This window comes from Oculina patagonica, chromosome 2, assembly GCF_052425735.1.
Source record: "Oculina patagonica isolate OP01 chromosome 2, crgOcupat, whole genome shotgun sequence".
Lineage (NCBI taxonomy): Eukaryota > Metazoa > Cnidaria > Anthozoa > Scleractinia > Oculinidae > Oculina > Oculina patagonica.
In genome coordinates this window covers 17,680,720-17,696,791 of record NC_135759.1, presented here as the reverse complement: position 1 = coordinate 17,696,791, position 16,072 = coordinate 17,680,720, and the positions used below count along the sequence as shown (strand labels likewise).

At 40.0% G+C, this 16,072-nt stretch overlaps 1 protein-coding gene across 3 annotated transcripts; it reads left to right on the top strand.

Annotated features, from left to right (window-relative positions):
• Positions 1–279: 279 nt before the first annotated feature.
• Positions 280–14,499, top strand: LOC144643325 (fibroblast growth factor receptor-like 1). 3 transcript variants are annotated; one of them, XM_078502535.1, is made up of 8 exons: positions 280–517; positions 967–1,140; positions 6,193–6,474; positions 7,359–7,388; positions 7,850–8,146; positions 9,654–10,028; positions 11,988–12,029; positions 12,857–14,499. In XM_078502535.1, exons 2-8 carry the CDS (start codon positions 1,053–1,055, stop codon positions 13,123–13,125), a joined length of 1,383 nt encoding a protein of 460 aa, XP_078358661.1. In that variant the 5' UTR covers positions 280–517; positions 967–1,052; the 3' UTR covers positions 13,126–14,499. The 3 variants fall into 3 exon arrangements, with proteins under 3 accessions (XP_078358661.1, XP_078358660.1, XP_078358662.1); XM_078502534.1 differs by having other exon boundaries at positions 280–526; positions 970–1,140; XM_078502536.1 differs by having other exon boundaries at positions 280–526.
• The last annotated feature ends 1,573 nt before the right edge of the window (positions 14,500–16,072 follow it).

Here is a 16,072-nt window from a genome sequence, read left to right as displayed (position 1 = left end):
AAAAGAACCTTCAATTAAAATATTTCGAACATACACACATTATGGCTGTATCATTTTAATTTAGTAAACGCTACATAAAAATAACAACAAGACTTCCTGTTTTTGGTAAATGCCAGGTCCTTTAGCTATGTGAAAGGGGTACCTTTTTTCAGTAAAAGGTATACGAAAGGGGTGCCTTTTCTGTCAAAATGGTATATAATAGAGTAAGGGGTTGGACTTCGGGTCGGAGCCTCCCCGTACAAAGCGTTTTTGAGTAGCCCCCCCCCCCCCCGGGTGTGATGCATTATGCTGTGATGTTTACTCTGCATATCTTAAGCAGCCTAAAAGGTCGAGAACACTGATGAAGGGTCAGCATAAAATGGAAGTTCCAACATCTCCTGGCAGCTGCCAACTTCCGGTGTGCGAACAGTACGTGCTTGTCAAATTTGCATGCAAATGCCATTGCGATTTCAGTACACTCCGTCAGAGACGTGAGAGGTAAACTTCCGCGCTGACACTAAATTACAGACTTCATTCAGTTTCACAGGTAGGTTAGTAAACTGCACAGCTTGCTAGATAACTGAACACTCTAAATCTACCCTTAAGGTTCTATTTCGGGCTTCAAACTACTGCTAATGATTGATAGTTTTGATCCGCGCGCACGTGCGATAATATGAACTGTTGCTATTCAGAAACTTTTCCTATTTTAACAAGTTTAATTCTGGAACAGTAGGTGCCTGGGTACTCTTGTAGCAAATAGAGAATAGCATAAAATGAAGAGACCGCGAAACCGAAACAGGAAATTAGTGCTAAAAGAAACTGTTGTGCTACTTCGGTTCAAAGCAATACTAGAGTAAACAAAGCTTAGCTGCTGTCGTTTCTTGTACTACGCTGATTTTTGTTTGAAAATCAGCAAATAAAGCTAAATAAAAAGAGAAAATGTAAGTCTGTAATTTGACACTAAATGAACCCTGCCATTATTCCCAGCAGGACTCAGGAAGGCAGCAGACGACTCAGCTGACGACTGTTCACTGAAGCGGGATCTGTCAAAACAGGAAACCAATTCTTGAGCGATGATGCTTCGTTTCTTGCCGAAAGCGTTGTTGGTTCTCCTCCTCGTCGTTCTAACATTCAGCGAAGCAAGGTCCAATCCATGCTCAGGTTAGAGCGACTCTTCAGTTGAACCTTTTTATACAGTGGAACCCCGATAACTCGAACTCTGAAGGGAAACGAAAAACAGTTCGAGTTAGCGGGATTTCGAGTTATCGGGGTCGACTAATAAATATTCAATTTGCCATTTTGAATAATTGAAATTTTACTGATTTTTAGCACTTCAGTGCACAGTACAGTGCAAATTAAACTTATCTCGTCAGAAACTCTTACACGATCATACATTTTTATGTCAAATACGTGATCTGTTCGTTGATCAATTAAAATTTAATTGCTGCAGTGTTCGTTTTATAAAATTAAATCCAAATACACGACAGGAAGAGCTGATGGAATATTTCAATGGGCATCCGTGGCGAGTTGCCAGAACCAGAATTCGAGTTATCGGGGTAAATTTGACCCAAATTTTGATCAAGGGAAACGAAATTTAGTTCGAGTTAGCGGGGTTTTCGAGTTATCCGAGTTCGAGTTAACCGAGTAGAAATGACTGAAAAGTGGGATCAAATCCAAGGGAAATGGAAGTTTGTTCGAGTTAGCGGGGGTTGTTCGAGTTATCCGAGTTCGAGTTATCGGGGTTCTACTGTAGTTGCTATATTTAGTTTCTACTGACTGTATTTCGACTGATCAGTAAAAGCTACCGTAACCACCGCCAGAGTGAGGCCTGTATTTTTAAACTCACTATATAAGATAGCTTATGGCTTGACTGTCGAAAATTTCTGCGTAGCGAGGATTGTAGACTCGATTTCGGCCGCTCTCTCGAGCCCGGTCTTTGTTCCTCCTCCTATAAACAGTAATCATGGTCGGCCAGGGTTTTTAGGTATACGGTATAGAGGGGGATTTTAAATTGGGTATACAGTATTTTACGCTAAAATCGGGCCTTTAATAGGTATAAAGTATGCTGTGTTTTTCCAAATTTTGGTATTTTTCATGATTTTGAGGGGAAATGTTGGGTATACTGGGTACATGTTTTTCACTTATACGAGGATAGTTGCACCTTCATCGGTAATTTGCAAGGATCCGGCTCTTCATTTATTTATCTGTCGTAAATTAAAGTTTTGGCCTCGTCACAGTCGGTTGCCGACAGAGAGTAAATAAATAATAAATATTGGATTTGTCTGTTGAAATTTCGAGCCAACTTGCCAGTTCTCTGGTAACATAAAAGGACAATTAAACCGTTTGCCTGACGGGTCACGGGTGTCTAGAAAACGAAGAAGGGGCTTCGTTTTCGAGGGGTATTCGGTCTTTGGTCGTTACAGTTTGCTCTTGTGCATAACAAAATGTAGACAATATAATATGGCAAGCTTTTTAAGTTCCCTTGTTCAAAAACTGGTGTGCCAGTCTTTTAAATAGGAGAAAAAGAACTTGTCAAATGGCAAAACTTGCTCGTGTGGACGGACGGCTCAACAAGGAGGATTTGTCAAATCTGTATTAAACGCTTCAGGATTTTGCGACTTCCAAAAAAACTTGTCAATGGAGCTTTTTATTGCATAGCTTACACGAGAAAACAAAACTTGTGAAATGAAAGAAAACTCAATAAATGGCTGAACTTTTTACCGGAAGTGCAATAACAATACCATATCGTCACGCCTTTCCGTTTCCGCAGCTATTCATTTTGCAAGAATTGTTTTGAATCCGAAGCATATTGAAATATTTTGTGTTATAAAAATGAACAATGTACCACGCTGTACAATATACTATATAAAAATCGGCAAGGACTCCTCTCGATCGATGTCAAGGAAAACTATGAGTAAATTCTAAAAATCAGTTGGTGTAAATAGCCGGAAATGACATTTGACCGGAAATGCAATAGCGATACCATATCGTCACGCCTTTCCGTTTCCGCAACTATTCATTTTACAAGAGTCGTGTTTTGAATCTCATAATAATAGCTGTCTAACATAGAAAAACAACAAAGAAGTGATAAAAACGCAAAAATAAACAAGGATGGTTTCAACTGACGAAGATTAAAACGGATTACGATCGACAAACTTGTAAAAACTTGCTAATTTTTTCAAGATGGGTTGTTTGTGTGCGCTGTGCTATTAAAATGAATAATACAATTATTAACTCATCGGTCGGTGTAAAACGTAACCTGAGCCGGTATCAGGCCTTCCTAAGGGGAGGGGGGGGGGGCTTAGAAAAGCCTGATACTCAGATAATGTAAAACGCAGGCTGCGGGCTGCAGACTGCAGACTGCAGACCGGGAGTAAAAAGGAGACTGCGGACTGCAAACCAAGGGTAGAATGAAGACCGAGGGAAAAGTAACGAAATACGAGTCACAAAGCCTTTTTTCCCTGCCGGCTCCAAATTACAGGTCAGACACAGAGTTCGATCAATCAAACGTTCGATTTGGTTCGATGAGTAACGTCGGGTGTCAACTCTCTCTAAGACGGACACCTTCGGGACCGGTCGCAGCTGTCCGTCTTAGAGAGGTGTCCGCTCTGTAGAGAGTCGAGGTAACATGACACCAGTAATTCTGAGATCATAAAGCTAAACCTCTGCACAATGCAACAAACCTTTGCTAACTGCAACAAGACTAAAATAATTAAAGGACCGTATTTGCTGGTTAAAGCAAAAATTAAGAGCTTCTACAAACTGTAAGTAGAAAACGACCTCTTTAGTGTCCATACAGGTAAGCAGAGAAGTAACCCGTTAAAGCGTCGTGTACACGTATCCTTAGGGCGCTGACTAACTTTGCTTTAGGGCTGTACGAGGTTTGGAAGCATTTTCACTAATAACACATGATTAAAAACACTTCTCAAGTGTCCGTTAATGATTTCAAAGTGTCCGTTGTCTGTCTTAGAGAGGTGTCCGTCTTATAGGGAGTTTGGTTACAGTAAAATGACTGAAAAACGACAGGGACCATCACCAGGTGTCCTTCTTATGGAGATGTCTTATTATATAGAGGTGTCCGTTAATAGAGAGTTGACTGTATTCAAAAAGTGCTAAATAGCCTTCTTGAAAAACAGAGAGACGTTTCGGGAAAACCCGTTCATTAGTCTCAAATGAGCCGTTGATAAAACGTGTGATGCGCGCAATCCTTCGCGAAAAGAGAAACAAATAAAATTTAAAGTCAATGCAATGGTGACCCATCGAGTTATGGATGCACGCGGGAGATTGCAAACTGGACGCCTCCCCCCAAATGGACACACTTTCTGCTCCCAAGGGGGCCCCTCAATAGGGGGTTTTCAGCAGCAGTTGTGCCTCTTGGGTCCTCTTGTAATAAGCGCCCAAGAAATAGCTTCCGTGGACTAGTATGGGGGGGGGGGGGGACAGGGGGGTCTGAACCTCCCGCTTCCCGTACCTTCTACTCCCGCCTCCCGCCCCTTTTCTAAGCTGTTCTCTCCTGTTTGCTCCATGTCTATTGCGAAATATAATGAAATGTTACGAAATTTCACTCGTTTTCTCCCGGTTCCCGCCACCTTAAGAATCCCGCCTCTCGCCCTCTCTCCTCCCGCTTCCCGCCCCTTTTCTCCCGGGCTCCCGCCCCCTGTCCCCCTCCACTAGTATATACAGTAGAACCCTGGTAACTCGAACTCGGTTAACTCGAACTACCCCGCTAACTCAAACAAACTTCCATTTCCCTTGGATTTTACCCCACTTTTCAGTCATTTATACTCGGTAAACTCGAACTCGGATAACACGAAAACCCCGCTAATTCGAACTAGATTTCGTTTCCCTTGATCAAAATGTGGGTCCAATTTACCCCGATGAATCGAATTCTGGTTCTTGCAGCTCACACGGACGCCCATTGAAGTGTATCCCATTAGCTCGTCTTTGTTACTTATTTTCGCGGGACTTAATTTTGCGATTTTCAAAAAATCGCGAAATTTAAGACCCACGAAAAAAGATTCTCGCGAAAAATAACGACGCGAACTTTAATACCTTTGTATATAATTTGTTATAATTAATCAACGTTATGGTCAGTTTGCTACATAATTATCTTGGTACAGTCGTCAAACTAGCTCTACTTTTTATAAAAGAACATGTCAAACTGTTTTTAAGTATCGTTTGGTTAGATAGTCTTATTCAGTGTCGTTGGAAACTATTGCTGTGGAAAATTGAAATAAGTTGTGCCAATTTTGAGACCAACTGCTTGTTTATTCAGACCAGTATTTTGAAAATTTTCGCGAAATTTAGTAACTTTAAACGTATTTTATGGCCAAATCGCGAAATTTAAGTCTCGCGAAATATGCCTGTTCCATTTTCGCGAAATTAAGTTCCCGCGAAAATTAGTAACAATAAGGTAATTGGCATTAAACACTAAAACGAACACTACAGCAATTGGATTTTAATTAAGAAATCGAATAGATCACGTATCTGAAAGTCATTTTCACCCTTATCATAAAAATGTATGTGTCCTTATGACTTTTCCTGGTGTAAGAATTTCTGACGAGAAAAGTTTAATTTGCACTGTACTGTGTCCTGGAGTGCTGAAAAATCGCCGATAAACTATCAATTATTTACTTAGCAAATTAAATATTCACTCGACCCCGATAACTCGAAACTCCGCTAACTCGAACTGTTTTTGGTTTCCCTTCAGTGTTGAAGTTTCCGGGGTTCTACTCACAATTTTAAAAGCCCGAGCAAAACGAGGATGAGAGTTGATGACAGTTGACTCTCATGCGAGTTTTCGTCAACTCCCATCGACTATCATCAACTCAGGCCAAACAAGAACGAGAGTTCGTCAAACTCTTTTCGACTCTCAAAAAAAATTTGAGCACGTTAAGAGTCGATGAGAATGCATGCGATTTTCATGCCAAACGAGAGCGAGAGTTTGAACTCTCATCAACTGAACTCCCATTCTCGTTTGGCCCGGGCTTAACAAAACTATAAACTATTATTTTTAGGTTTTCATCAATGTAAATATGTTTTTTTGGTTTTGACTTTTCAAAGTCAAGCTCGTGATAGTAACCTCCCTGAAAACGTCAGTGTTGTAGTGACAATGAAAGAAAGTTTATCGACTCCACAATGGGTCCTTTTGTTTTGTATCAAATAAAGTTGATTACTTGGTTTGCTAAACATATTTCGCCTCGTTTCTTTCAGTTCCTGAAATCCAAGAAAACACGGGAAACCAGACAAGGGTAGTTGAGGTCATTGCAGGAAATGATGTAAAACTCATTTGCCAGGTTAAAGACAAAGACGTGTCCACTTACTGGCTAAGGAACAACAAGACACTACATCCATCAGACCATCAACGGATGAGAATCAAAGCCAACAAATACTTAAAGATAAAGAAGGCTGAAAAAGAAGACGCTGGCTTTTTCACTTGTGTAGCTGTGAATGACTGCGGCAGAAATGAGTATACTTTGCAGCTTCTTGTTCGAAGTAAGTTAACATTTGTTAGAAGTTAAGAAAATTTAAATTTAGAATGATCTTCCTTTCTTTTCCTCGCAGCGTTTTCTATACTAAGTAGAGAACGTTTATTTCTGTGTTTCTATCAAGTTGTAGAAACACTAGTTGAAGTTTGGGAGAACTCGAAAAAGCTGGCGAAACACTCGCCTGCGACTTAGTCTTGTAAGTTCTGTGCTCTTTTAAATGCTATATTCTAAACCCACTAGAAGATGGTTTTCCTATGTCCTATAAGAAAAAAATGCACTTTTGAGGTCTAGAAAAGCAGCTGAATGCCCTCGCCTAACGGCTCGGGCATCCACTAGCAGCTTTTCTAGACCTCAAGCGTGCATTATTTTATTCTTATAGAACATGGAAAACCATCTTCTAGTAGGTAATTAGAACATGATCGCGCGCACGTTGGAAAAAAGGAAAACATATTCTTGAATTTTAGCGTCAGTAAAAATACATTAAATTGTAGGTTTTGAGCTGCATGCAATCCTTTAGAGTGTCTGCTAGCGCTTAAACAATTAGAACACTCGCCCTCGTTTTTTATGAGCGAAAGTCGACTCCGCTGCACCTAGTTGACTATTCGCTCACAGCGTGCAACGTTGACAAATTTTCGACTTCTCTGACTTAAGTTCGGGTCCATCGCCACTGTTCCATTATACTAAATTATATACTTCCATTATATAACTCCCTGCTTTCAGTGTTTTCACAATCAACAGTCGTTAGTTGAGGTTCTAAAAAAATACCGTTACAGAGAGTAACTTGGGAGAAATTGTTGTAGTCCGTTATGTGTATAGGCGGCAGGCTAGAGTATTTTTCACGACAAGTTATTTCGCCACTATGGGTTCAATTAACTTGATTCGTTTTCTTAGGTCCAACGACGGACCCAAATTTAAAGCCAGGTAAGATTAATGCTCTCTAATTTCTATTTAAATTATTTTATAATTGAACGTTTTGCAAAGAAATGTTAGCGCTGAAGTGGACCCCCCAAACTGACATACAGGTTGGGTGCAAAGACTACCTAAACTGATTTTTTTTTCGTCCCTTCAATTCGGACCTTAGTTTTAAACCTAAAAGTCGGGGCCTGGAATCCCCCGACCCCTTCCCAGTTCTAGATTTGTTAACTATGATTTAATGTCTTCCGTCAATTCGCTTGAGCTCGCAGTCTTACACACAGCCAATCAAATGCACAGATTCACAATAGACCTAGGCTCGATTCCCGCCGCTCTCTGGATTCCGGTCTTTGTTCCTCCCCCTTCGGGGGGAGGAGCGCAGGTTCATTTTTTCCAAAAATCGGCTGGAAATCGAGCCTACAATATACCACGCCTAGCTTTTCTAATCCCGGTTATTATCTGCTTGTTAGCTGCTCCGAGATTCACAGTACCATCACATAGACTAGCACGCAACAACCTCGCATTTCCCGTCGGCAACTCAGTGAAACTCGACTGTTCTGCCGATGGATATCCCCGTCCCACAGTAAGATGGTACAAAGATGGGGCATTGTTTCAGCATCGGATAGGTGGAAGAAGGCTTCATTTGAGACCGTGGACACTCCTGCTTTCTATGAAAGACTTGGTACCGACTGACACTGGGAAGTACACTTGTAACGTGAGCAACGCGTATGGGTGGATCAACCATACTTATGAAGTGGATGTTCGCCGTAAGAATACGGTTCTTATTTCACTACAAGCAGCCCGCCTCCCTTTCCCCCTTGTTTGTATAAGAGATTTAAAAGTCTCTCCCATTTTCTCGTGTCTATGTTTCCTCTCATTTTTGATTTCCTTTTGCGTATAACGAACTTAGTTATAACATGAATGAATGTGCTTGTTAGCTGCTTCTTTTAACAAAATTTCGACAGGAGTCCAGCCTTTTTTAGGCGTCCAGTCTTGAGTTAATTAAGACTACAATTAAATTACAAATTTCAAAAGGAACTATGAATACAAAAAATAGGAAAAAAATTGTACAGCTCTCAAAAAGTGAGGGTACATTAAGGTCGTGTTCTATTGAGGCCCACCATCTTAGGCTGGTAAATTTTATGTTTCGTATTCTCTTGGCAAAAATCCATTTTCGGTTGGTTTCGTTGATCGACTAAGTAAAAAACGATAAACTGATCCACACGGCATGGAGAAGGGATTGAAACAGAAATAAGAGGAGGGGGCGTATTTCAAATCATATATCTGTTAAGATGCATAAAAAGAAAACAAAGTGGGCTTTTCAATGTATTTTCGAAAAATTGTAAAACAGCAAGTTAATGCGGTGGATGAATATTTTTTTTAAGTGTAATCTTGTTATTTAATGTCATGGTCTACCATCTAGGAAAGGGGGCTCTCCCCTCTCTTAAAAGAGGGGGGTTAATTATAAAGAGAGTGGCGGCTCAAGATAAGATAAGATAAGATAACTTTATTTTGACACGGTATTTCTATCAGCCTTTTTTGACAAAACTACTTATAACTAGTAAGTACCTACCTATAAGTACAACATAATAAAAATTTAAAACAATAGACGGTGCTATTCATGGAAGCCGCGTTTAAAAACTTAAAAACTGTAGCGACTCAACTTTGCCTTGAAATTGCTTCAAGAAGTCGCTTGCCGTACTTCTCGGGGTAATCTCTTCCACAACTGAGCGCCACTGTTAGGGCTTTTACGGTTTATATATTAACATTACCTTATTATAGGAAATTAACGCTTGTGTTAATTAAGGTATTTGAAATTAACGCGACTTAAATTAACGCGAATTGAAGGAAAAAGTACTTACCAATAAAGGAAATTAACGCGACAGATGGGGTAACATTTCAAAATGAAGGAAATTAACGCGACGTACACAACAGGAACAAATTTATTTCAACACTTGTAGGCGTATAATTTTAAACGAAAACAATGTTCGTGGTGCTTTTTCCACTTTGAGCGTTCTTCGCAGTATCAATGATAGTGGCAGATGAAATAATGCTTTTTCCTTGGAGTTAAGAACGTCTGGACTGAAAGGAGAAATTGGGGCCAAAATAATGGAAATTAACGCTCCACTTAATTAACGGTGCGGAAATTAACGTTAACAAAAATTAACGCGACTTAAATGAACGCGAATGTTTGAAATTCGCGTTAATTTCATGACGCGTTAATTTCCTATAATAAGGTATATATATTTACGTTAGTCCTCTTTCGTCTTTCAGAACGAATTCGGGCCAAGCCAGTGACCCTACCTATAAAAAACGTCACTGTTTATGAAGGAGAAAACGCCACGTTACTGTGCAAAGCGTTAAGTGATTCCATGCCACATTTCCAGTGGCTGCGATGGTTTTTGTCTTCAAACGGTTCAACCAACAGTACAATTGAAAATCCACACTATGAGGTCTTGAAACCGGACAAGCAAGACTGGAACCAACGTTTAGTTTTGCCGCAAAGCAGTAACAAGATTGACTTCCATAGATCGAAACTGACTTTGGTTAATGTAACAAAGAAAGAGGAAGGAAAGTACACGTGCATTGTGGGTAATTCCTTTGGTTTCGTCGAGGAGCAAGCATACGTCATAGTTTATAAACAGAACGGTAGGTAAATGTTGTGATTAGTCAGATGGTTACTTTGGTTTTGCTTTTGCAATAGTCAGCAAAGACTGAGTGCTTGGCCTTCGTATATTAGTATCAGTCGCAAAGGAACGCTAACACTGTAAACACGCGCGGGTTAACTTAAAGTGCTACTATGATGAAATTTTCGATTTCCATTTTTTTACATTTTCGAGTACAATAAGACTTTCTCACTCACCTTGCCAATTTTCAATCCATTACGAACATCAGAAGTCGTTTTATTTTAACGTTTATTTCCAATAATTTACGGCCGCCATTAAACAACCTTTTCCAAGGGTTGGTTGCGAATAGGGAGAAAATGACGTCAAAGGCTGCAAATACCTCACGGGTTAAAATTAGAACAAAAATATGTATTGAAACTCACGCGAAAAGCAACAAAAACTTTGGGCTTGTTTTTCGTGCAATTTTCTATGTTGATTGTTATTCTAATTTCAACCCGTGAGGTATTTGCAGCCGTTGACGTCATTTTCTCCCTATTCGCAACCAAGCCTTGGAACAAGGTTGTTTAATGGCGGCCGTAAATTATCAGAAATAAACATTAAAATAAAACGACTTCTGATTTTCGTAATGGATTGATAATTGGCAAGGTGAGTAAATAAGTCTTATTGTACACGAAAATGTAAAAAAATGGAAATCGAAAATTTCATCATAGTAGCACTTTAAGTTGATGATTCACCTAAAGCCCAGTCCACACCGCACAGGATAAGATATTCTTGATTATAGGATAGGTTAACGTTTACCCACTATAATCGTTTATGGCTAACTGACTGACTGACCGACTGTCTGACTGACTGACATTGGTAGGGTTGGTCAATATTTTTCGTGTTCTATAGAAAACAGTCAATATATTAACCAAATAATAATAATAATCATCGTCATCATCATAATTCATCTTCATCATCATAATTCATGGTTATTATTATTATTATTATTATTATTATTATTATTATTATTATTATTATATATATAATTATAAATAACAATCAAGAAAGCAAGCAATCAGTTTGCCATTTTAACCAAATCAACCGAAAACGATTCATTTTCCCGATAGAACACAAAAAGACTTAACCAATCAAACCAAAGAGGAACGATTGATCACAACAAAGCACAACCTAACAGTCGCCACCATTCAACTGAAAATGGTTGGAAAGTGCTTAATTTGGAGACTTAAACAAAACAATCAATCAAACAATCAAACCCACGGTTAAAATAGTTGGTCCCAATAAAAGGCGACCTAAATCTGCCCTAAAAATAATCTACATTTGCAACGAACACGCGTAGATAAACTCATTAAGAACCTCCACAACGAACAGGAAAGGCTGTAGCCTGCGTATATATATATATATATTAAATAGTTGGCGGGATTAGGGGGTGTGAGTGAAAGCACGGGCGAAACCCGCGAGGGCGAGTGCATTCTCGTCCCCATAGCCCTTTTCGTTCTCTTAGCTGAAAGGGCCCTGGTACGAGGAACGAAGGGCTCTGGGGACTTTGGATTTTTCAATTAATTCGAAATTTTGTTTGGCTGTTTGAGACAAAGAAATCTTAACGGAAGTAAAAAACCCAATGACTCTCTCACACAGTATAAAGAAACAACTCACGACTAGATACATGAACACCGGAAGTTCAAGAATCTAGGACTGGAAATCCTGTGTCTTCCGAGCCCTTCGTTTCTCGTGCCAAGGCCCCGCCGTCTATGAGAAGCGAAAAGTACTATGGGGACGAGAATGGGGCGAGTGGCGAAGCCGCGAGGGATCTTAACTCGACTCCTCGCCAATCCCCTTGCGGCTTCGCCGCTCGAGTTGACCGAAACAAAAGCACTCCGCCGAAAAAAAAAAGCACTTGGTGGCGAAATCCCTGGCTGAACATTTTACCCACTACAAAACAATTCTTTGAACTTCTTTTCTTCTTTTTTATGCTAAACAGACAAACCAGATGTATCACAGAAGCACAAAAATTCCTCAGATGGTAAGTGCAACGGTAAAATCATCATCGACCATTACTGGTCTTGATTGTCAGATTGTCAGAACTATTTTTGAATTTTTCCGGAAAAAATGTTATTTCCAGGATGATCTAAATGAGAGCAATGTTACCCAAATCGAATGAAAAGCATTTTAAATAATGATATAAAAATCAAAACTCCATGGCTCTACCAAACTGGCCTTATATGTTACCAGGGAGTACCAAAATTGCAAGTTTGGTTAAACACATAAAGGGGGGCGATGTCAACATAAATTCAGACATATTTTGTTATGTATAAAATTGCCTTCAAATCGGAGAAACTCCGAAAAGAAACAAGGATGGGTAGGAATAAGGAAAATTGAGAATTAAGCCAATTTTTTCAAGATGATTTCCAAGGTTTTATAGAGTGGAAGTGCTGGGGAAGCCCAAAGAGGAATCATTATTATATAAGACTTCTTCGTTTCATAATGTGATTTGCGCGATGCAGTCGTTGTGTCACCCACAAATGACCACTGCTCGCCATTAGACTTCTCAGTAGCTCAGTGGTTAGAGCGTCCGACTAGTGTACGGAAGGTCGTGGGTTCGAGTCCCATCTGTGAACTCAGAATTTTTTTCTGAGTTCTTTCTCTCCGGAATCTTAGTAGTTATAACCTCAGAAAGTCACGCCAGTTTTACCCTGTTTTTAAGACTAATAGATTTAGAAATAGTTTCATTGTCTCTAATGTACTTAAGTTTGGATTTTAATCACTCTTGTATAGTTCTTTAAATATTTTTACATTTTATCGTTAGTTTTTATCAACAAAAAAAACTTACATGTTCGCTTTTTTGAACAGGTACCCCGGAAGTCAGTGGTCATAGACGCGAGAAGCCTGGAAACAAGTCAAGTAGGTTCCAGTACCCCGAGGTCTTGATTGGAATGGTGGCTGGCGCGGTTGTCTTGTTGGCCGTCACGCTCGGTTTGTTGTACTGGAAGATCAAGAAGACTCGGGCACAGTCGTCGGCAGCGAAGATTCGCCGACCTGAGATCGATTCACTTCGGGCGAAGCATGAAGTGCAGAATGAATACGTTGCGGTACCAGACTACCAGAAGCACCTAATTTGATCAACGTACGAATTCTCCTTAAGTTTTTTCGCATTGAGAGAAGTTCATAAAGGACGAAGGATCACCCGAATAAGTTCATTGTGTCCAACAATTCAGACCACAAATGAAGATCTTGATAAATAGATTGTAATATTTCGGTATAAACTATACCATCATCAGACTAATAAAATTAACATACAAGCTAGATCTTAAATACTGTGAGTGAGGAGAATTGAATTGTTGGACACAATGAACTTATTCGGGTTATCCTTCGTCCTTTATGTACTGAAACTGTCATCAGGTACTTAGTTTTGAGAGAAGTTCGTTGGTCAAATCTGTCCTGTTCAGTGACACTATGTGTTTTTTATCGCTTTTTCTTCTGTACAGTATTTTTAGCATGTAATGGGTAGCCTTTTATTTGTAAGGTTATGTTATATATCTTTATGTAGATATGCTAGATTTATTCCCCATAGATTAATTTTTAAAAAAGTCCCTCTAATGCATATTCACGCGTTCCCTTCTTACAAACCAGTTTTTTGAATTTTATATTTCAGATTTTTAGCTTCCAGTTTGTTTTAAAATAGAAAATTAAAAAGAAATAAAACAAAATTAAATTAGCAAGATGGCTAGGTCGCTGATTCCTCGCGATTTTTTTAGTCCTTCAGCCTTAGAGCGCTGGAAAGCAAAATGGAACGGTAATTTTCCGAAAAATTCGTTCGGAAATTATGGACTTCGAATTCGTTTTCAGGTAGTCCTTTCATTTCGGTTGGTCGGAAAATTCTGTACCATTTGTTATTTCTCCCATTTCTAGTATCCCATCAGGAAATACCAATCACTGGAAATCTGTATTATAAATGGTAAAAGCCATGTCTTTTGGTCACGTCGGGTTGCTGATTGTTGACAAATGTTTACCATTAGTATGCAACGGTTATTTCGTGCACCATGGGTGGCCTGCCCCCCCCCCCCCCCCCCCCTTTCCCTAGTTCAGGCGGATCTAGTTGCGGGCCCCTCCTTATTTTTGGTAAAAAACATTTTTAATGACTCCCCGGTCAAATTTCTTTTGGGGTATACACCCAAAAAATCCCCCCCCCCCCCTTCTCCTTAGTTCAAGGTCTGGATCCGCCGCTGGTTACGCGTGAAAAACTGTCGCATGGCCCTACTTGATTTTCACAGGTGCGAGCGAGAGTTTGGCAAACTAAAGGAATGCAAAATGGTAGTAGCCGTTCCGCTCGGTTGGCCCGGTTTAATCGGAAAATGCCGGTCCATTTTACAACAGTTGATCCGACTGGTCGATCTAATCAAATGGAGAGCATTCTTTATTGACTTAATTAGTGTCGGCCCACTAGAAGGTTTATTAGCTGTCCTGATGATGTCATTAGGATTATATGCAGCTAAGCCTACTCGGTCCTGATGATGTCATTAGGATTATATGCAGCTAAGCCTACTCGGAGCCGAGTTACTTAACAGACCGACGCTTATTTTCGATTTTCGTAACCGTGAAGCGGCCAGGAGTATTGCTACTCTCTCTCTGGATAGAAAGCTTGGCAGGTTACTTGGTGACTGAATCAATTCTGTGCTACAGGAGTGCTTAGTTTAGAACTTATTGCTTTAAGTTTACTGTGTTTGTACTCTGGGTCTACACGTAACGGGTGTTTCGCCTGGGGTTGTTATCCCATGGCTTGTTAATTTAATGCCAGTCAGTAAGCAGGAAGGATAATGTACTTTATAAATAGCCACCTCGGCCACCTCTCTCCAGTTGGGATTGTTTGTTTACCACAATATCTTAGCTGAAATGTATCGGTATCTACTCATTTAAACTGCGCCAGTAGTCCAAGTATTTTTTTTTAAGATTAGTCTACCAGACAACCATGAAGGAATATTATGACTTGAGTACACGAGGGGTAGGGGACGGGGTAGATACCATGCGTAGCTAGCGGAATTTCGCGCGAGTGCTTTACTTCTCATTCTCCTCGCTGCTTCGTCGCACTACTTAGAGGCCCCGCCGCCGAAACAAAGCATTTGCAAACTAATTCCCGCCAGCTAGCTACGCAGGCTACGGGGTAGACAAAGCTGGCTTAGGCTGTGCCAAGCCCGTAGCCACAGTCTTGTATGAACGCTTTAGGAGCTAAATGTTCCTACAATAGACTGACCTGCATCGGATCGGATCAACCGCCCTATACTCCGTTTCCTAAGCAGCTTTGTCATGCTATTCAACTTAGTACAATCAACCATGTCTGTATGCGGTCGACGATCTAGCAATAATAAAAATAAAAAATCGACATGTGTAATCTTAACTTGGCTGGCTTTGTGTACACAAGTTATATTTAATTCACGTTCATCAATGAGCAAAAATTTAATTTAATTTTATCTTGTTCTGCTATTTTATGAAAACGTTTCCGTACAGAACAATATCTTTCCGGTCGGAAAATAGCTTTAAATCAGCCTCCATACGCTTACACAGGTAAATCTCTTAAACAAGCCCCCAAAATCTCAGACGCTAAAATCCTTCCGAAAATAAGCACTCCCCGGCTTATATTTGGTTATAGCTCTTAAAAAGATAGAACTTTTCCGATTGTAAGCCCCTATTGTACTGCTTGCTTTTTATTTTAAGCTAGCCTGTGTAAAGCCGTCCCTTCCCTTTCTCGTTTTCCGATTATTGCGAGGGGAAGGGGCGGCTGTTGTCAGGTTCAGTTTTACGCCAGTGTTAGAGAATACTCAGAGCGACTGTAGGACTTGTTCTGGGTTTCATATCGTTAAGGCCTGACAAAACGAGGAAACCGTGCTTACAGAAACATTCGTAGTGCGTGCATGTTTCCCCAATGTTCTAAGTTTTGCTAAGAGAGCAATTTTTGTCTCCAAGAAACGAGGAAACAATTATAGAAACATGTTTCCTCGTTTTACCGGGCCTTTATGTTTAGACAAGTTAACTATGTGATATTGTTGTATGATAAAAAAAAAATCGGTTACA